This window comes from Jatropha curcas, chromosome 6 (genome assembly GCF_041381405.1).
Source record: "Jatropha curcas cultivar XTBG-Jc1 chromosome 6, XTBG_Jcur_1.0, whole genome shotgun sequence".
NCBI classification, from domain to species: domain Eukaryota; kingdom Viridiplantae; phylum Streptophyta; class Magnoliopsida; order Malpighiales; family Euphorbiaceae; genus Jatropha; species Jatropha curcas.
Window position 1 is genome coordinate 14,340,313 of NC_143156.1, and position 22,457 is coordinate 14,362,769.

At 34.4% G+C, this 22,457-nt stretch overlaps 2 protein-coding genes across 3 annotated transcripts; one reads left to right on the forward strand and one right to left on the reverse strand.

The window, feature by feature from the left end:
* The first annotated feature begins 329 nt into the window (after positions 1-329).
* On the forward strand, positions 330-7,018 carry ALA1 (aminophospholipid ATPase 1). The gene is made up of 7 exons (XM_012215171.4): positions 330-2,590; positions 2,694-3,003; positions 3,597-4,293; positions 4,383-4,506; positions 4,635-4,854; positions 5,417-5,875; positions 6,498-7,018. The coding sequence occupies exons 1-7, from the start codon at positions 1,084-1,086 to the stop codon at positions 6,715-6,717; spliced, it is 3,537 nt and encodes a 1,178-aa protein (XP_012070561.1). The 5' UTR covers positions 330-1,083; the 3' UTR covers positions 6,718-7,018.
* A 470-nt stretch (positions 7,019-7,488) lies between these two features.
* Positions 7,489-11,097, reverse strand: LOC105632735 (putative inactive leucine-rich repeat receptor-like protein kinase At3g03770). 2 transcript variants are annotated; one of them, XM_012215172.4, is made up of 7 exons: positions 9,602-11,092; positions 9,208-9,338; positions 8,755-9,004; positions 8,478-8,680; positions 8,222-8,271; positions 7,977-8,094; positions 7,489-7,862 (listed from the first exon to the last, which is right to left on the reverse strand). In XM_012215172.4, the coding sequence occupies exons 1-7, from the start codon at positions 10,989-10,991 to the stop codon at positions 7,599-7,601; spliced, it is 2,406 nt and encodes an 801-aa protein (XP_012070562.1). In that variant the 5' UTR covers positions 10,992-11,092; the 3' UTR covers positions 7,489-7,598. The 2 variants fall into 2 exon arrangements, with proteins under 2 accessions (XP_012070562.1, XP_037495667.1); XM_037639739.2 differs by having other exon boundaries at positions 7,763-7,900; positions 9,602-11,097.
* Between the last annotated feature and the right edge of the window lie 11,360 nt (positions 11,098-22,457).

The following is a 22,457-nucleotide window of genomic DNA, read 5'->3' on the forward strand; positions in this document are numbered from 1 at the left end:
TATACTATTATATTCTTATTAATTAATTGACCAATAAGCCACCACCTCCTTCTAGGAGCCAGTAGTCCTTCTAGAACCATCCCTCTTTTTCCTACCGGTTCGCTTTTTTTTTAAATGAACCGATCTGAATCAATATCAATCAAAATTTTTTAAATTAAAATAAAATCGAAGTGGTTTTTATAATTAAATTGGATTACACCTGTCATTGTAATATAAAAAAAATTAGAATGGAACCAAATAAAATGAAAATCAATCTGAATCGGTTCGATCAGTTAAACCTAACTCTATTCAGCCTACTTGTATTTTGTTACTCTGAAACATCAAACTCTCTCTATTGGGTTTAGAACAAAGACTTTTCTTTCTTTCTATCTTCTGTTTTGGTTTTTAAAAGTCTTGTCTTTTCCTTTTGGTTACGAATTATGGCTGCTGTTTATGATATGCTTTTTCTACATTTGATAATTTAAGCTTGTGTTTGTCGCCAGCCATTAGGACTCTTCCTGATTTCTTGTAAACTCCGTCTTCTTCTCTCTTACATTGCCTTTGACTTCGTAAAATTCTCCTCTTCTTCCCCTTAAACACGTAGCTTCATCAACCGTTCCCTGTAAAGACTATTTGCAGCTCTCTCTGTCTCTGTAGACAATTCCTTTGTTTGTTTATCTGTATATATTTACAGTCTCTTCTTCTCTTGATTGCTTTGGTTTACATGCAACTAGATGCTGACAGCCTGACAGTTTCTTCCTAATATAGGAGCTCGCACCAGAGGTTCATTTTCTGTTTCTCTCTCGTTTTAGTTCCTGGGTTTACTTCGTTTTTTAAATCCGGTCTTACTTGCTTCTACTCTTCTTGAAAGTTTATTCTTTTATTATTTTTTTTCTAACTTTTATTGGAATATTTGTCTGGGTATTTCGCGGATTGGCTGTGTATTAGTTATGTTGTTAAAGAGCTATTTGATCTCTAGATCATGGCCTCTGTTGATCCCTTGACTAAGAACTCGTAATATCCAGCTAGAACTTGCCTACAATTTACCTGTTTCCTTTGATCTATCATTAATTTAGTTTTGGTAATCCCGGTTTGGTTTCCAAGATGGATTCCAAAAACCCAATTGAGAGGTCCCCAAGTATTGAAATATATTCACATTCTGCTTCCAGGAGAAGCAATTCTTCCAATTATTCAAAGAATTCTGGTGGAAGTTCAGTTAGGGAGGTTACATTTAGTGATTTAGGATCTAAACCAGTGAAGTATGGTTCCAGAAGAGCTGATTCAGAAGGGTTGAGTGCGTCCTTGAAAGAGATCAGCGATGAAGACGCTAGGTTGGTATACTTAAATGATCCTGAAAAGACGAATGAGAGGTTTGAATTTGCTGGAAATTCTATTCGGACTGGGAAATATTCACTCCTTTCCTTTTTGCCTAGGAATTTGTTTGAGCAATTTCATAGAGTTGCTTATATTTATTTCCTTGTTATTGCTATCCTCAATCAGCTTCCCCAGCTCGCTGTTTTTGGCCGTGGAGTTTCCATTTTGCCTCTTGCCTTTGTTCTATTAGTGACGGCAGTTAAGGATGCATATGAGGATTGGAGGAGGCATAGGTCTGATAGAATTGAGAATAATCGATTGGCATGGGTTTTGGTGAATGACCAGTTTGAAGAAAAGAAATGGAAACATATCAAGGTTGGTGAGATAATCAAGATTAACACAAATGAAACTCTTCCTTGTGATATGCTGCTGCTTTCAACTAGTGATCCAACTGGTGTTGCATATGTACAGACAATTAACTTGGATGGAGAATCAAACTTGAAAACCCGATATGCAAAGCAAGAGACCCTTTCAAAGATTCCTGAGAAGGAAAAGATCAGTGGGTTGATTAAATGTGAGAAACCCAACAGGAATATTTATGGGTTTCATGCGAACATGGAAATGGATGGCAAAAGACTATCACTTGGGCCCTCAAATATTATTCTTCGTGGCTGTGAGCTCAAGAATACTGCTTGGGCAATTGGTGTTGCAGTATACTGTGGCCGTGAGACCAAAGTTATGCTTAATAGCTCAGGAGCTCCTTCAAAGAGGAGCCGACTTGAGACACGCATGAATAAAGAAATTATTATCCTTTCAATTTTTCTTTTTGCTTTGTGTACTGTTGTCTCTGTTTGTGCTGCTGTTTGGTTGAAGCGTCACAAGGACGAGTTGAATATCATGCCTTTCTATAGGAAAAAGGATTTCAATGATGAGGAAGATGATTATGAATATTACGGGTGGGGATTGGAGATATTTTTCACATTCCTCATGTCAGTTATCGTGTTCCAGATCATGATCCCTATTTCTTTGTATATCTCCATGGAACTTGTTCGGGTTGGCCAGGCTTACTTCATGATTCGAGATACGCTAATGTATGATGAGACCTCAAATTCAAGATTTCAATGCCGGGCTTTAAATATAAATGAAGATTTAGGGCAAATCAAATATGTATTCTCAGACAAAACTGGCACCCTTACTGAGAACAAGATGGAATTTAAATATGCAAGCATATGGGGAGTAGATTACATTGGTGGAAAAGGCAGTTCACAAAATGAGCAAGTTGGACACTCAGTTCAAGGTATTGACAGTTTGTAATTAACGAAGTCTTTTGTAGGTCAAACTATTCAGTTGGTTTTGCAATAGTTACTTTCATCATTTTCTGATTGTTTTTTTGGTATCAGTGGATGGGAAGATTTTGAGGCCGAAGATGAAGGTAACAGTTGATCCTCAGCTTCTGCATTTAGCAAGAAGTGGAAAAGATACAGAGGAAGCCAAATACGTTCTCGATTTCTTCCTTGCATTGGCAGCATGTAATACAATTGTGCCTATTGTTTTTGATGATGGATCTGATACTAATGTAAAGTTGATGGATTACCAAGGTGAATCTCCAGATGAACAAGCATTGGCTTATGCTGCTGCCGCGTATGGATTTATGCTTGTAGAACGAACTTCAGGTCATATAGTTATTGATGTTCAAGGAGAAAGGCAAAGGTGCAGTCTCTTTCTCACTCTCTCTATCTCACTCTCTGAAATTGATATTTCTATCTTCTCTCTCTATCTCTCTCTCTCTAAAATTGATATTTCTGTCCTTTATGTTTTCAATTTGTGTTTTCCTTGTATTTACACCATTACAAACAGAGAACACTGCTATGAACACCACCACTACTGCTGCCACCTAATTGATGCTCGAATGGTATATCTCATGGTTATAGTTGGTATCCTGGGATTAGCATTATGAGATAATTCAGGCAACATTTAAAAGTAAAAATTATTCATTAAAAATTCTATTCATAAGTCTTCTGCTACTTCCAGCTTTTGGTGAACATTGGTAGTCAAGAGATGTATGTTACATTTCATGATACTAGTTTTGGTTTTCTGATTAGAAGTTGCATGTGGAATATGGGTAATCATGTTTTCTGTTTTATCTTAATCAGAAGATCATATTATTATATCAAGATTAAAGTTGAATAATGGTGGCTGTACTTGTAGTACTTATTATGATTGATTATTTCCTCCTTTAAATATTTCCTAATTTTGAATTTCCTTGCTTTGTTTTGTTGGATTTCCCCATATGGGAAGTGCAGGTTCAATGTATTAGGTTTGCATGAATTTGATAGTGACCGGAAGAGGATGTCTGTTATATTGGGCTGCCCTGACAATACTGTAAAAGTCTTTGTAAAAGGTGCTGACACCACCATGTTTAATGTGATAGATAGATCTTTGAACAGGAATGTTATTCGTGCAACTGAAGCCCATCTTCACAGTTTCTCTTCTCTTGGTTTGAGAACACTTGTGATTGGGATGCGTGAATTGAGTGATTTAGAATTTGAGCAGTGGCATTCTTCCTTTGAGGCAGCTAGCACAGCTTTAATTGGTCGAGCTGCTATGCTACGCAAAGTAGCTAGCACTGTGGAGAAGAGTCTGACCATCCTGGGTGCTTCTGCCATTGAAGATAAACTGCAACAAGGTGTCCCAGAAGCCATAGAATCTCTTAGGACAGCAGGGATTAAAGTATGGGTTTTAACTGGGGACAAGCAAGAAACTGCCATATCAATTGGATACTCTTCAAAGCTCCTGACAGGTAAAATGACCCAGATTATAATCAATAGCAACTCAAAGGAGTCCTGTAGAAAGAGTTTACAAGATGCCTTGCTCATGTCTAAGAAGCTCATCACTGTATCTGGCACAACACACAACACTGGAGGTGCTGTAAGTCCAGTTGCCTTGATTATTGATGGAACCAGCCTCGTTTATATACTTGACAGTGAACTTGAAGAAGAGGTAAGGGCTTTATTGACTCATCTTTTTCTCTCTGTTTCTTAGCAATGTTTTTTGTAGGCTAATGCAACGTACTTATCCTTTCATTGTAGCTCTTCCAATTAGCCAGTAATTGTTCAGTGGTACTGTGTTGCCGGGTGGCTCCATTGCAGAAAGCTGGAATTGTTGCCCTTGTGAAGAATAGGACTGCTGACATGACACTTTCTATTGGCGATGGTTATTTCTCTTGCTTTGCTTTAAATCTATATTCTTATGCTGGCAAATTTTGTGGAGCATAATAACTGCTTTCTTGACTTTCTTGTTGGTATTATGTGCTGATATTAGAAAATTCTAAATGTGAATAGGTGCTAATGATGTTTCAATGATCCAAATGGCTGATGTGGGAGTTGGCATCAGTGGGAAAGAGGGTCGGCAAGCTGTAATGGCATCAGATTTTGCAATGGGGCAATTTAGGTTCTTAGTTCCACTTTTATTGGTCCATGGACATTGGAATTACCAGCGGATGGGCTACATGATACTATATAATTTTTACAGGAATGCAGTTTTTGTTCTTGTTTTATTTTGGTGAGTAATAACGCGTCTAATATTTGGATTATCTCATAATGTGCATAATTGTTCTCTGTGAAAGAACCATCTATTTTAACTGGTAAAAATTGTGTGAAGTTTTTAGCGAACTCCAATAAATTCTTCAACTGAATCTGTACGTCATCATTGTTGAAATGAAGGAAAAATATGTGTTCATTTCTCTGCAATTGAATTACTACTTTTAATATTTTTCAGTCCACTTTCCTTGTGTAGCTAAATTTCTGACTGAACCTCTTCCACCTTTCCTTCTTCCAAAGGAACATAATGAACATTTATATGTCAGAAAATAAACCATTCAAATTCAGGTTGCAGAATAAAACATTTTGGACAATAAGTTGACAGAGAAGATAGGTGAGTTTTTGTCCCTTGGCCCTTCTGAGGGCCAACTTAAATATCTGGGGATTTATAGCAGTTCAGCCAATTAGGATCAGTTATTTTGCAGTTATACTACAGAAAATGGAATGGCTATTCAATATTGTTGAAAGCTCATGACTGCTTATCTTATATTATGACCTACTCATTACCGTGCATTTTTCTCCAGGTACACGCTTTTTACTGGTTTCACTTTGACAACTGCAATTAATGAGTGGAGCAGCGTGTTATATTCTATAATTTATACTTCCCTGCCTACCATCATAGTTGGTATTCTTGACAAGGACCTGAGTAGAAGGACTCTTTTAAAGTATCCTCAGCTTTACGGAGGCGGGCACAGACAAGAAAGCTACAACTCTAAATTGTTCTGGCTAACAATGATCGACACCTCGTGGCAAAGTGTGGTTATCTTTTTTGTCCCTTTCTTAGCATACTGGGCCAGTACTATTGATGCACCGAGTATAGGAGATCTTTGGACGCTTGCAGTTGTTATTTTGGTTAATTTGCACTTGGCTATGGACATAATTCGGTGGACTTGGATTACTCATGCTGTCATTTGGGGATCTATAGTTGCAACTTTCATTTGTGTCCTCGTCATTGATGCTGTGCCTACTTTAGTTGGATACTGGTAAGCCTGTTCTCTGTCAGAATATCAGATGTTATCTGACTTTTGTCATTTTTCCCACATGTATATTGCATAATGAAGCATCATTATATTTATATTCTTAAAAATTGTGAATGCAAAGACAAGGTTTAGTCACAGAATAGAAAGGCCTCCGCAATACTTCATTGCTCATGGGACAAATATACCAATGACCTATGCTCAATTAATATTGCTTCAAATAGAGTGATACCATTCATAAGATACGAGTGGTCTCATCAAAGTCAATTCCGAGTCTCCAACTTTTAAGTCATGGTCAACTATATTCATTAGTAAATGGGATCAAGTACCTTTATGCCATATGTCTTGTTCATCACCCTCAAAGCTATTCTGACAGCAGTTGGATCTTGAATAGCTAGTACTTGTAGGACTGACTGTTACTTCAGACTTCTGATCAAAGAGAATCAGAAATCATGCTCTAGTCATCATGTTGCCAAGAATGCATGCCAATCAGATAACCCTTGTGGCCAATAAGTTGCATAATTTCATTTTTGAAATTCCCATTTGTCGGTGCATTTAACTTGATAAGTTCTTTGATATTTAATGTTATATCTAATCATTTATGTTTCCAACTGCAATGTATCGACAGGGCTTTCTTCGAAATTGCAAAGACAGGATTGTTCTGGTGTTGCTTGCTAGCTATAATTGTGGCATCACTCCTTCCTCGGTTAATTGTGAAAGTACTTTATGAATACTTTAGTCCTTGTGATATTCAGATTATGAGAGAAGCTGAGAAGTTTGGTAACAGACGGGATAATGGAGTTGTAGAAATAGAAATGAACCCAATCGTGGACCCTTCACAGAGGTGATAATGGTAATTTTGTTATTTGGTGCATTTTCTTTTCAATTTTTCTTTTTGTAAAAATATCATATTCTTTAGGCTTCACAGTGTATCCCTCTGGGTTGCCGGATTTTTGTTGTTTACTATCCAAAGGATAGTGATTATAATACATAAGTTTGTAATTTAGCTTTGTTGAGTGTAAATTAGCAGTTTAGGGGTTTCAAAAGAAATGGTTGCACAACTTATTTTATTTATTTATTTATTTTTGATAAAATTGTTACACGAATTTCGGCATGAAAAGTTTGGATATGAAGTTTCTAGTTTCTTTATCTTCCCTCTAAATTCTTTACAGAGGTTCTTTTTATTCTGCTTAACTGGTACTGCAGTGACTGACTGCATAACTACATGGAGTTAGGTTCAGGGCTGTTACATTGCAGGCTTGGAGCTTTAGTTGGCCCTATTTCTAGCTTTGCTATATTACCACTTAGGCTCATACAAATCTTAACTAAATCAAACCAATTCAATTCAAGTTGTAGGATGGTTTCATCACGGGTTTGCCTGTTTAAAGCTTTTTAGCATTTTTTTTGCCAAAATGGTTTTAGCCGGTTCCAAAAATTAAAACCAGAATCAGTTTGGAACCTATTTGATTTGGTGCAGGTTCTGGGACCCGCCACTTCGAGCTGACTTGTCGAACTGGCCCTAGCCTTGTCTTATATTTTGGTTCGGTTTGGTTTTGGAATATAGTAAAATCAAAATTAATTCAGATATTTTTCAGCTTTATCTAGTTTGGATATGAGCATTAGAGAATCAAGAACCAAGAAAGTTATTTTGTACAAATTTGTAGGAAAGATATAGTTAGAAGTAGCAGTAGAAAAGATTGTAAAAATATCAGTATCTTGAGCCTTGTGTTTACACATGAAAAGAAGAAACAAATTGCTTAACTTGGGAGGATTGGTTCATGTTATGGGAGGAGTCATCCTCAACTACTTGAGCAGCAAAATGCAAGTTCCAAAGAACATCTTCAACTGATGGCCTATCAGATGGCCTCTCTGCAAGACATCTGATGCATATCTCCATCATTATCTTCAATGATTCGTCTGTGCATCCCTTCCCAACCGTCGGATTGACAATGCTTCTTCTAGCTGTTTCATCAACTGTCATGCTCACTTGTAACTGCATTTTGTTTATATATATATATATATATATATATCCTTTAGTTTTGCTGTCAAATCTGTTGTTGAGAGAAATATTTCTCTTTGAAAAAATAAAAAGACAAAGAACACTTACTAGATTTTTAACCACAGCTACTTCATCAGGGGATGTGATCGGCCTTCCAACAATTATCTCAACTAAGATTACTCCCAAGTCATACACATCTTTCTTATCACCATTATTGTCTTTTTCCCTGCACAGACAAAATTTAGAATACAGAGAAACTTAGCCCATGCTCGGTGAGCCATAATGTAACTTGGGCTTTTTTTTTTCAACTACATTATTGTGCCAAATATTATTAACAGGAATTCTGCTCACACCTTGTCAAAATGTTCTGCTTTGGTCCTGGAGAAAAAACTGACGTACCCACCTGAAAGGTTTATAAAGAAAGCACAAGCTGAAAGGTGAGTTATTTCTATTATTTTATTATTATAACAACAACTAAACCTTAATCCCCGACTAGTTGTGATTGGTAATATGCATCATTTATTTCTATTCTGCTCTATTTGAAACTAAATCTGCAGTAATGTCAACTATTGGTAAAAGAAAATTCAGATTGTTGTGGGCTACACATACCGATCGTCTAGTTTCAGCTAACAGTGGCAGGTTATGACAACTGAGTTTAACATGAAGATCATGATCCAAGAGAACTTCTGTTATATTGAGATTATTAGAATATATCGCAGGGACAAGTCCTGTGTGCAGGAATTGAATACCCTTTGTAATTCCAATAGCAGCTCCTATCCTTTGTTTCCAACTCAACTTTTTCCCTCCAGGTCCTGCCAAACAAATTGAACATGAACATGGTGGTATTTGAACACAAAAGAAAGAAGACTCCATTGAATTAATCTACCTGCAGAAGATGTGTGGTCTCTTAGTGTTTGATCGGAAACAAACTCGAAAATAAGAAAAATTTGGGAGATGGTTGAATCATCCATGCACCAATCCAAACAGTGCCCCAGAGAACTGACCAAATGACTATGCCTGAGTTTTGAAATCAACTCAATCTGGTGTCTAATGCTTTGCTGCTGGCACTTTTTTTTCTTGACTGAAAACCTACTTATAGTAACCACAGTTCCATCCCCAAGCCTTCCCCTATAAATCTGACATGATAGTTAGAAAAATTAGGAAGAATTGATAAAAAAGAACCAATACAAAATGTATAGCAACAAATTCATAATAATACTTGCTCCAATCTATGAATTCTATGTGGTTATTTCAAAATAAACTTGGAATAATATTCTAATTCCAAGATGAACAAAACAAAAACTTACTTAAGTATTTGTGAATCACTCCGAATAGATACCTTATTATGTGAAGCTCCAGACAGCAAATTTGATTCATCAAAGTTATTTGTAGCCTCCTTAAGCTCCTCCAAAGCGAAGGTACGATAAGCAGGAAGATTGGCCCCTAACTTCATTGTTTCTGATATATGCCCTGAATAATGGAGGGTAGTTATATTAAATTCCATAAAATTGAATTCCCATATTTTCGTGTTTTGGAACATAAAACACTACAAAATTAATTTTCATCGAAGATTGTATTTCAAATAATTCCGCAAAACAAATGAAAAGTTTTCTTTCTGCCAAACATTAAAGAAAACATGGAACTCTACATAAATTCCACAAATTTATTGTCAAAAAAAGGTCTTATTAGAGATAATTGCACATCTTAAAGTAAAACAAGAATATAGAACTTACTTGCATCAGAAAGCAACTTCACTGTGTTTACTGATGATGATACATTCTCCATTGTTACCCTTGCTTGAGGTTCTTTCACTCTATGCTTCTTGCTACATATGTATACTCTCTTCATAAGCAACAAAACCATACCCACAATTGCGATAGCTCCAATAGCTCCCCCAATAGTGGTAGATGCAATAACTGCTTTACCTTTAGGTCTGTTATGCTTCTCTTGATCCTCATCAAGAGGCTCCACTGCTAGTGCTTCTTTGTGGCAAAAGCTAGAAGGATGCTGATATTGGTGATGGCTAGACAAGCAATTGCTATAGTAGTGAATGACTTTGCTCTTGCTGTTGGGTTCAAGGCAACTCGGCAAATCTCCATTCAAAAGATTTGAGGATATATCTACATAGGCAATATCAGAATTACAGGACATGTTTTCAGAAAGCATTCCTGTGAATTTGTTATTTGAAATATTTATGTAACTTATAGAAGGCAGAGAGAATAATGATGGAGAAAATGGCCCTACAAATCCATTCAAGGAAATGTCAAGTCTTTGAAGTTGATAGCAAGAGGCTAATAGTTCATTGGGTATCCCTAATTGAAAGCTATTATTTTTTAACAGAACAGACACTATCCTGGTATGTAAGATTGGAAAATGGGGTCCAAAATAATTGTCTTGTAAATCAACAACTTGAAGGTTTGTCAAGTTTTGCAGGTCAGGCACTTCTCCAGACAAATTATTTCTTGATACCGATAAAATTCGAAGATTTTCCATTTTACTCAGAGAATTAGGCAGAGAGCCATTAAAGGAATTGTTGCTCAAACTTAAAACAGCTAGAAGAGGAAGTGAACTTAGCCAAACAGGAACTTCACCACTAAACTTGTTATGGTCTAATATAAGAGTTTGAAGACACTTCAAAGATGAAACTTGGACAGGAATAGTACCACTAAAATGGTTTGAACTTAAATTAAATATTTCTAATGAAGATAAGTAAGTTACAGTTGTAGGCAACGGTCCCTCTAGCCCAAGAGAAACAAGAGACAGGACTTTCAAGCTGGATAGAGTAGAAAGAATGGAAAAGAAAGATTCAGTGGAGAAATTTTGAGGCAAAGGAGGAAACCCATTTTTCCCTATGATGTGAATCTGAGTTATGTTATCTTCATAGCACACCAGAGTTAGAGATGGAGTTGGTTCAATATTGCATAAGTCTGTTACGGTGCTAAAGCTGGTAAGGGGAAATGGGTAGTTGAGAAGCTGTTGGATAAGCACCACAAGGGACTGATATTGAGAGGATTGAAGCTGGTTTGAATGGTGAACAAGTGAAAAAAATATTAGCAACAAAAGAAGATGGTAGGGATGGTGAAATGGTTTTCCCATTAAAGCTTCGTTTAATGCTCTGGTCATTGGATGAATAGTTTCAAGGGTTTACAGAGGCTTCTTCAACGAAATCTGCATCTGTCCAAAATAAATAAAAAATAAAAAAAAAAAAAGAGCAGAAGAAAAAACTTACAGTAACGTCTAAAAATGCAGTAACGTCTGGAAAAGAGTACTATGAAGCGATTATACTTTTTAAAGTGGATGGATTAAACTAATAAAAATATAAATTTTAAAAAATTATTTTGTATATATAATTTTATTTTTCATGTATATTTAGAAATATATAAATTTTTAATGATTGGTTTTTCGATAGAGTTATAGACATCATGTGTATAACCCCCAAAGTGTTAGCCTGATGGAAACTAGGCTGGATAAATTTTCGGTGATCCTAGATTTAATTTTTAGGAGCGTCCAAGCAGTGGCTGTTCCCTAATCAATCCTAAGAATATCCTAACACTTTGTTTAGTTAGAGGTGAAGGAAAGGTACATAAAGAAAATGAGAGGTAACTAAGATGTATATTTTCATTTGAGAAGAAGTGAGTTGTCGAAGAATGAGGGTAAATAAGGGTAAGCTTTACCCTCCTCTACCCTTCAAATCTCAAATTTTGTTACACCTCAAATTGAAGTGCAAGGGAAAAAAGATAAGTAACTTAATATTTTTATACTATATATAATTATTTATCTCTCTCTTTGCCTTTCCATTAATTCGACAATTTCCAAACATCAACATAATTTTATAATAACTCCTTTTACCTTTTGCCTTTTTTACCCTACCTTATTTTTCCGTTAATTATCCTTCCCTCACTCCATCCAAACAGAGTGTAAGGGTTGGACACTATCCTCTCTCCACTAATATCACTGCTAAAAGGATTTTACTTGAATCTTATTCTAATTTTATAATAACTCCTTTTACCATTCGTCTTCCTTACCCTCCCTGCCTCTTCCGTTAATTATCATTCTCTCACCCCATCTAAACAGAGTGTAAGAGTTGGACGCTATCTCTGTCTGCTAATATCACTGCTAAAAGGATTTTACTTGAATCTCATTCTAATTTTTGCTCGAAGAATTATGCGAGTAAAAATAAATTAAAAGTAAATAAAAGCATGCATTTTTTTTTTAAAAAATGAAAAACTAGTAACAAAATAAAAATGTAAATATAAATATTTTCAATTGGTATTGATAAACTTTCGGTTATTCAATAATGCAGGTGGGGTCAATGTTTGATTGTTACAAGAAGTTCACGGGCTGAACTAAACTGTCAATATCTGTGTAAGTTGCAGTCACTCCATCTTTAAAAAATTACGTTCACTCCAATTTTACCTTGGCTTTTACCCCCACATCATTTGTTATTTAGAATATTAAGAAAATATTAATTATTCTTTTCTTATTTTACTCATATCTTTTTACTATTAGTCGATTACAATTTTATTTATTAAAATTGGAATTATTTAATAATTTCCTTAATTATTATACAGTTAGCTTAAAATAATGAAATAGAACTTAACTTATAAAATTAATAAATAATTATAATATTAATTTCACCATATTAAAGAAATAAAAATCCAAACATAGAAAGAAACTCACCTTGTCACCAGTTTAAATAAATAAAAGAATTGCCTCAATACCTATTTAAGAGGTAGAATTTTTCGGTTCCATCGTTTTTTAATTATCATGGATTTTAAACAATTTTACTTTATCTTAAACATACGCTTTACGTAAAATTTTATGAATTTTTAAAATTTATAAAATTTAAATTCCATAAATTTTGTAATTTCATAAATACAGATTAAATCTTAGATAAGAAGTAAGATAAAAAAAAAAAAATACTGACGTAGCAAAATATGAGAAGTTGCCAAGTACAATTCCCAAAGCAAAGGGAGAGAATCAGTAGGAGCATTGTGTTGTATTGTCTCTTTGCGACAATTGTGCAGCACATTGCACACAAAATGAAAACAAGAAGAGACAACACTAATTTTAACCTTAAGCATTTCATCAACGGCTAGCTGTCATTAGGCTAAAACTTTCACTAGGTGGTCCTAATTCGTTTTAGCCTCTTTTAAGCTTAATAATTAACTCTAATTAGAGTTTTCTTCCGTCACGTATCTTCACGTTAAAAATGATATTCAAGTAAAATTCTTCAATTCATCGAGTTGGGGCAAATAAAGTCACCGGTCCTACTGAATTAGGCTTTCGAAGCAAAAGGCCTATTGCGTAAATGCAAATAAATTGGAATCTAAGACGTGCGAAAAAGTACTGTCCTAAAAGGATTATTTCGCAATCACAGATAAAGAGAGAAAAATATTAAGAGCAAAAACCCTCCCAGGATCTAACAAGTTCTTCTGAATTAATGTTTTTCAAGTAAGACAGAACTGATGATCTCTCCATTATCTTACCCAGCAAAAGACATCAGTATAAAGTCATGATAACGAAAAGCAAAAGCAGTTCCATAAAACTTGATAAATATTCACAAATCAAGTGAACATTGCACAAATCAAGCGAACGTGATATTAGAAAAAATATCTAGTCAAAAGTTAGAAATAAAGACAAGACGTTAATTTGAAAAACAATTTGGTAAATTATGATACATATATTTTTTTTATTTGAATCGCGCAAATCCACTGGTTAGCAATGGGATTGGACTTTTGGCCCAATCCTTTTGCGCATGAGTCCAACCCCTTACCACACATTTTAATAGCTCAATATCAAATACCTATTCATAATCAACTTTAAAAGCTCATGCATAAGCAATGTGAGATTTTTAATACAATTCACTTACAACAATCTCCATATATTTAAAAAGATTTTATAGAAAATTAATTTTAACTGGGTTATATACATGGATATAAATGCTTTCGAATTTGGTGCCTTTTAAGACTATGAACCAAACCTAGACTAATATGTCATAATATACAGAGCGTAGGTGAAGGAAGCTTTTTATGAACTAAAACTCTTTGTTGTATGTTAGAGGTCCTACCAATATCACTATACCCTTATTATTCTCGCTGTTAATGTTGTTTTGTGCTAATAGGCCATGCGCATGCCTGGTTATTCATAAGTGCTCTAGAGATTATGCCAGAGCGGCCTCACTCCACAATTATATAGGTGATTCCATCAAGTGTATACTGCATCTTTATACACCATCCATAAGGAATATATGAATCATTAAGAGTTTTTAGCTCAACCTCACATTTAATACAGCTTAGCACAACTCACATCATAGGAAAGGACAAAATAAATAGTACTAGTAGAATTAATGAGTAACTTGTTATTACCCATATGAACCTTATTCATGGGATCTCCAATCATAAAGATTGGGTTACCTTCACGCTTAATTTCTAAACTGGCTTAAGTCCCATTCCCCTTGATGTTTTGTATATTAATTTTCTCGTTAATGGTTTAGTCAGAAGATCGGCCAAGTTCACTTCTGACTTTATATAATCGATCGATATGACTCCGTCTTTTAGCAATTGCTTAACCATAATATGTCTCAACCGAATATGTTTATTTTTACCATTAAAATTTTTATTTAGGCAAATCACAATGCATAGATACAGAAGATGTTGGTTTTATTCATGTAGGATTATTGGCTAAGAAATTCCTTAGCCACTCAGCCTCATTGTCAGCTAGTTCTAGAGCTATAAATTGTGGCTCCATAGTTAATTAGCAAAAATTGTTTGCTTGACTGACTTCCGTGTGACTGCACCACCACCAAGAGTGAAATGTAACCGCTAGTAGATTTTGTCTCATCTGAATCTGAAATCCAGTTAGCACCATTATATCCTTCTAGCGGGAAATCCACTATACATAATACCATAGTTCATGGCACCTCTCAAATATTTCATTAGTCTACTTAATGCAGACCAACGATCGTGGTTGGGATTATATGTATACCGACTCAATATGCCCACTACATAAGCAATATCTGGTCTAGAAAAATTCATTAAATGCATTAGGCTTCTAATAGTCTGTGCATATTTAGATTTAGTAATAGGATCACCTCTATTTTTCTTTAATTGCGTATTAGCATCATAAGGAGTGCTCACAGGTGTGGCATAAAAATGTCCAAACTTCTTAAGAAGTTTCTCAACATAGTGTTCTCGTGATAGAGTTATATTATCACCTTTCCTTATGATTTTAACACCAAAAATCACATTTTCTTCACCCATGTCTTTCATATCAAATTTAGAAGCAAGAAAATATTTGGTTTTGCATACTATAATATAGCTAGTACTGTTGACCATGATTTCAGCATCGGACTCTAGAAAATTCTGCTATGGTTCCAACGGCGTGAGAATCAGTTCGATCAGACATCATTTAGGCCTTAAACGAACTCCTGAAAGCTCGAAAGGCTCCAAAAATAAGGTCCAGGATTTGGACAGTAATTTGCCTTGATTGGTGCCAACCTGCCCTTGGCCGACATCGATCAGCCCTAGATCCATACCAATCTGTTGCTTGCCAAGCACCTTAATCGGTACCGATTTTGAAATCATCGGAATGATTTTTAGATGCTTGGTACCACCGCGTTTTTGGTCCAGCAGCCCTTTTTCCTATAAAAGGCACTCTCCCCCTCATTTTTAAGCACCTCTTGTTGCTTGATTGAGCGCTTCTCAAGCATCAATGACTCTCCTTCTCACTTAAGTGAATGATTCTAAGGTAATATAGTCCGACCTTGCTCTTCTTCCTTAGTTGAGTTAAAGTCCGACTTGGTTCTCAAAAGTCGATCCTTTCGGCTTTTAATCACACTTTGGTCTTTCTTAGACCAAAACTACTAGTTAATTAATTTACTATTAATTAATTTAAGCATTAATTAATAATCCATTAATTAAAAGTATTATAAGACTATAATAGAGTCCTTGTGCCCATCCTTTGCTTAAATTGGAGGAAGACTCGACCTCTTTGGCTGATTACCATTGTGGAGCTCCGATCTGGCCGCATAACACACTCTAGGGTATAATCACTCGAACTCAACTTTGTAACTAAGCCCGGTTCATCCAGCACCTTATCAACTGTAAAACCCGGTCCGTTCGGCATATTGCATGCTTTAAGCCCGACCCGTCTGGCATATAAAGCCCGGTCCGTTTAGCAAAACCGATAAAATTAGTTTTGAACCAAAGCCCGAATCGCCGGACACCCCTTGAGCCCCCTCTAAAAGTGGCACCACTAAACCCTATCATCTTAATTGATGATAGAATTTTGTGCGTCTTGATTCTTAAACAAACGAGATATGAAGGCATAACCTATGGATTTTAACCTAGGTAGCGAGCCCCGGACCAAACTAACGGGTTAAGACCTAGGGGAATGTGTTGCACAACCTAGAATCCTCGATAAACTAGGCTAGAGTCTGGCTCTTGCCGAATCACATTATTACTTTTAATGCACTATATTCCTGATATTGTCATGCATTATTAGTATGTTCATGCATCGATAATCTGACATTCATGCAAACACTGATTTTGATTCTCGATTAAACCCAAACCGTTGATTCATTTGAAAAGAAGCTGAAAACCTAGTCCCTGAGCCCAATGATTCGAGGCTTGTGCTTTTATCCTAGAAGACAAACTGGAGTCAATCACGGGGTTTTTCCTCAATTTTTTTTCGAAAAACAAAAATAAATTAAGGTGACGACTGTAACACCTCACACACCTGTCAAAGTGCTTTAAAGAGCCAATCCGACATCACTTAGTGTAAACCGAGCCATAATCTAATCTGATCAAACAAAAATGAGGAACCGCAATGAGTTCCTACCAGTTTCCATGATGAACCGACCAATGGGTCCGTCTGGTTAGACTCCATCTGTCCAATCCTTCCCATGGGCTCGGGAGGGGGCTCACAAGTACCAAAAATGAGAATGTCATCCACATATAAGCAAATAATCACACATTCATTCCCAATAAGTTTGGTATACACGCATTTATTAACTTCATTTGAAGTAAAATCATTACTCATTAAAACTTGATCAAATTTCTCATCCACTATTTAGATGCTTGTTTTAAACCATACAATGATTTGAGAAGTTTACAAACTTTATTTTTTTGATCGGGAACAACACAACCCTCGGGTTGAACCATATAGATCTCTTCTTCTAAATCACCATTTAAAAAGGTTATTTTGACATCCATTTGATGAATAAAAAGTTTGTGAATAGAAGCCAAAGCAATTAAAACTTGAAAAAACAATTCTAGTCACAGGAGCAAAAGTATTAAAATAGTCAACATTTTGTTTTTGAGTAAAACCTTTAGCTACTAATCTAGCTTTGTATTTTTCAATAGAACCATTAGGTTTGTATTTTCTTTTGAAAATTCATTTACAGCCAATAGGTTTTACTCCTGAAGATAAATCTACTAAAATCCAAGTTTTATTTTAAGTAATAGAATCAATTTCAATTTTAATGGCTTCTTTCCAAAATGAAGCATTAGAAGATGAAATAGCATTATTATAAGTTAAATGGTCATTTTCAACAAGATAAGTATAAAAATCATTTCTAAATGAAGTTTCTTTCCTTTTCCTTTTGCTTCTTCTTAAATCCTCATTAAAATTTTCATAAATAAGTTGTTCAAGTGCATGAGAAATATTATCAATTTGCAATGGAAAGATATCTTCAAAAAAATTCAGCATTTTTAGTCTCAGTTATAGTGTTGCAATCAAGCACATCACTCTTCAAAACAAGAAATCTATATGCAACACTACATTCAGCATAACCAATAAAAAAACAATCATATGCTTTAGAGCTAATCTTTCTTTTCTTAGGGTCAAGAAGCATTAGCTTAGCAAGACGCCCCCACACTTTTAAATAACTGAGGTTTGGCTTGTAGCCTTTCCAAAATTCATATGGTGTCTTACCACTTTTTCTATGAGGAATACAATTCTACAAATGATATGTAGAAAGTAATGCTTCACCCCACAAATTATTAGGTGTGCAAGAACTAATAAACAAAACATTCATCATTTCTTTCAAAGTTCTATTTTTCCTTTCTGCTACTCTATTAGATTCAGGTGAATAAGGAGGAGTAATTTCATGAATTATTCCTTCTATTTTATAGTAATAATTAAAAGAAAAATATTCTCCACCCCTAACTAATCTTACTCTTTTAATCTTTTTATTTAGTTGATTTTCTACTTTAGCCTTATATAATAAGAACATGTTAAAGGCCTCATCTTTATTTCTAAGCAAATATATTTTGTTGTATCTAGAGAAGTCATATAAATGTTATATAATATTTTTTACCACCTCTAGTCATAGTTTGTTTTAAATCCCCTAAATCAGTGTGAATAAGATTAAGCAATTCAATTTCCCTATTTACAAAAGGATGTGATTTCTTAGTCAATTTTGATTCAACACAAATTTCACAGTTATTGATACAAGAATTACTTAAATAAGAAATTAAACCAACATGTTGCATTTTCTTAATATAAGGAAAATTCACATGTCCTAGTCTAACATGACATAAATCAAAAGAACCAATCAGATAAGCAAAAGAAGTAACATTTCCATTCATAATTTTAGAAATATTAAGTACAAAGAGTCCCTGCCCCTTTGCCCACAAAAATATTATTCTTAGTCATTACAATCTTATCAGACTCAAATGACACCTTAACCATAACCTTTCCTAATAGAGACACAGAAATCAGATTTGCTCTAATATTAGGCGAATGAACGACTTCATTGAGAATCAGGATCTTGCCGGGTGTGAGTTTAAGAAGAACTTTCCCTTTATTAAGAACATTAGTTGTTTGAGAATCACTAAGATACACATGTTCTTCTCCTTCCCCTACAAGAGTGTAGGAAGTAAAAGCATCTTTGTTAGCATAGATGTGCCTAGTAGCACCGGCCACTAGATTAATTTGAGAAATGACAGCAGCTATCATGTCATCCCCTTCCACCAAGTTTGCTTTTGGCTTAGAAGGAAAGTCATTTTTCACTTTCGTCCTGCACTGAGGTGCATGATGACTTGGCTTTCCACACACAAAATAATTTTCCTTCTTTTTAAAGGTGGGGTTAGTAGCTCTAGGTAGATAATCAGGTTTCTTGACATACCTTTTCTGTTGCCTTTTGTCTTCCACCAAGTTTGCCTTTGTAGTGATCTCCTTTGCTTTGGAAGCTTTGAGTTCCTTTTGTTGGTGTCCTGAATGATGATATGGGTGATCAAATTAGCCAGAGACAATTGCTTATGTTTGTGCTTCAACTGTTGTTTGTAGTTCTTCCATGAGTCTGGCAGTTTCTCAATTAGCATCCCTGCTACAAATTCCTCCTGAAGAGTGATATTTCCAGGTTTAAGATCTTCAAGTAATTTGTGGTATTCATTAATCTAGACCTTGATGTCTTTGTCTCCTGACATCTCCCATCTGTAGAAGTTTCCAATGATAAATTTTTGTTTTTCGGCTTCTTCAGCAATGTATTTAGCGACCATGGACTCCCAAATTTCCTTAGCCTCCTTGTAGGATGAGTAAACATCGAATAAATCATTACACAGTGGCTAATGATAGTATGTCGGCACACTTTGTTGGCATGAGTCCAAAGCTCCTGCAGTTTCGAATTAGCAGAGACAGGAGGCTTAGGGTCAGTGAGGGCAGTAGTAACGCCGTGCATATTCAAAGTGGAACGAATTCACTCCTGCCATCTCTTGAAGTTCTGTCCGCCGAATACCTCAATTTTGGAGATATCGGGAAACGGCTTTACGAAGGAGACAACAGGAACAACAGGAACAGAGGCATCAGCAGATCCAGAATTTCCAGGTGCGAGTGGAGCACCAGGCGTTGAGGAGTTATTAACGGTAGAAGAGGAAGCCATAATCCTTTCAGATTGTTGCATAAATACAGATAAATTAGAACCTGAGACATGCAAAAGGACACTATCCTAAAAGGATTATTTCGCAATCACAAGTAAAGAGAAAGAAAATATTAAGAGCGAAAACCCTCCTAGGATTTAACTGGTTCTTCTAAACTAATGTTTTCAGGTAAGATAGAACTAACGATCTCTCCATTATATTACCCAGCAAAAGGACATTGGTATAAAGTCATGAAAAACGAAAAGCAAAAGCAATTCCGTAAAACTTGATAAACATTCATAAAATCAAGTGAACACTGCACCAAATCAAGTGAACGTTGCACAACAAATCAAGTGAACGTGATATTAGGAAAAATATCTTGTCAAAAGTTAGAAATAAAAATATCTTGTCAATCAGGCCTTTCAAATATTTCCACGCATCGAAGGAGGGGATCAAACCCACTGGTGAGCACTGGTCCAATCCTAGTGCACGCAAGCCCAACCCCTCACCACACCTTTTAATAGTCCAGTATCAAACACCTATTTATAAACAACTTTAAATCCTCCTATATAAGCAATGTGAGATCTTTTGAAATACAATTCACTTACAACAAGGCCAACCATGACGACTCTATTTTGAGTTTTTGGCCTTACACGTAAATTTTATAATGTAAAACTGTAAAACATTTTAGTAAATGTTGCTTAATGTTCCATAGCCTAAATTAGAAGGTGCATATCTAATCATAAAAAATTTTGAATAATTGCTAAATTAAATTAAAATTCTAAAAAATGTCAAATTTTATTTGACATCATTGTTTGCATTTCAAGAACATCACAATTGAAAATAACTAAAAATATACATATATTAAAATCAAGATTAACATTATTTTCTCGCATCTACTTACACCATAAAAATCTACTTGTTAAATAAATTCTTGTGTAATCATAGTACGTCTACAATATAACTTTCTTCTTTTTTTCCTTTTCTAGAGTATAAGAAAAGAGAGATTCGAACAAAATCTATTGTCAGGTTGAAATACACTTATCACTAAGTTATATTTTAGTATGTTATAGGAACATCTTTTCATGAAGACTTATTTCACTAAAACTAGAAGTTTATGAATTTAAATTTAATTAATTGATCCAATTTAAAGTAAGGAGATCCAATGAAATTAATTTTTTTGGGCACTTACCCTTTGCTAATGGCATTTCAATTTAACAAACAACAAGATAAATGCCAGTGGTTATTTACTTCCACAAAATTGGAGTAATTGTTAGAAAAATTTTTCAGAAAAATTGAAAAAAAAAGTTTTATATTTAAATTTATCAGTTTTAGAACTCGAAAATAATTTTCAATTTTTAAAAATTTAAGATCTAAAAATAGTTTTAAGTTGTTTTCCATATTTTTCCTTTCTAATAAAAGCCAATTTTCCGATTGTTTTCATTTTCAAAAAATTATAATATCTCTCCTAAAAAAATTAGAATATCTAATTTTTTTAAAGAATATTTTTATTGAAAAATAATAACAAGTATTTGAATAACTTAGTTAAATGTTTTTTATTTTTATATTATATTTTAGTATGTAATTAATTTTATTATAGAAAACATATTATAATGATATCATTTATTTTTAAAAATAATTATAAATGATAAATTTTATATTATTATTATATATAAATCAACAATAAATATTATAATAAGTAGAGTTATGAGTAATGCTTTTTAAATTGAAATATGATTATTTGTTTGTGTAACCAAGTCGTAAAGGTTTTTGGACTTCTAATAAAGTGCGCTTTCCAATGATCATACTTGTATTCTCATCCTTACAGAGATTTAAATCGCTTAATGTAAACACTTATATTTTATTAATACAAATTGTTGGTTAGTTAAATTAAGTAATTTATTTTGATGATCAATCAAATATTTAAGTGGCTATTAAAATAAAATTATTGGATAAATATTATTTATCACATTAAATAAATAATGTAGTAAAATCTAATATTAATTTGACAAGTGACTAATTAAAGTAAATATTTGGTGAAAAAGTCAGGCCTGCAAAAGATAAGTTACACCACAGCAGCCAATAAGAGTTGGCCAAGTAGACCAATCAAATTACATACTTGGCAAAGAGTCCTCAAATCTCTCTGAATAGGCGACCTCTCTTCACATATGGGGATACATACAAAGAGACATAAAAGAAGTCTCAAAGCTTTGTCTGAATAAACACTATAAAAGCTCGCTCTCAAGTCTAAAGAATCAAAGTTCTTTTAACTTCAATTTAATATCAAGTCTCTTCGACTCTTGAATTGTGCTCAAAGTTCATTCTACATCGATTTAATATTAAGTCTCTTCGACCATTGAATCGCATTTCCAATTCTCATTCTACATCGATCCAAGATCAAATCCTTTTGACCCTTGAATCGTGTTCGCAACAACGAAGAGAAGAATCAGATGATAATCTTCCTTGTAATAGGAGATTCCACACATAGAGATTGTATCCACTTATTTATTATAGATACAATTTGTGTTTTTGTATTTTGTTTCTTGATTTTCAAAAACAAATTCTACACATACGAATTTTTGGCACACCTAATGGGACCATCTCTACCTCTCATCTCTTCTCTTTGTAAATCTCAAAGTTGACAAATCAATCAAAAGGTTTAATGCCACTAAAAAAGATCACAGTCACCTCGAAGGTCATATAAAATGGCATTTCAAATCCTCTTAAT

Bases quoted from the DNA above. Each gene is read 5' to 3' on its own strand.
- LOC105632735 (XM_012215172.4), bottom strand. From the start codon at position 10,991: ATGACCAGAGCATTAAACGAAGCTTTAATGGGAAAACCATTTCACCAT. The intron at 8,681-8,754 runs GTAGATTAATTC...TTTGTTTGGCAG, and splicing joins AGACCACACATCTTCTGCAG to GACCTGGAGGGAAAAAGTTG. The intron at 8,272-8,477 runs GTATGTGTAGCC...TAAACCTTTCAG, and splicing joins TAGCTGAAACTAGACGATCG to GTGGGTACGTCAGTTTTTTC.
- ALA1 (XM_012215171.4), top strand. From the start codon at position 1,084: ATGGATTCCAAAAACCCAATTGAGAGGTCCCCAAGTATTGAAATATAT. The intron at 3,004-3,596 runs GTGCAGTCTCTT...TGGGAAGTGCAG, and splicing joins GTTCAAGGAGAAAGGCAAAG to GTTCAATGTATTAGGTTTGC. The intron at 4,507-4,634 runs GTTATTTCTCTT...AAATGTGAATAG, and splicing joins GACACTTTCTATTGGCGATG to GTGCTAATGATGTTTCAATG.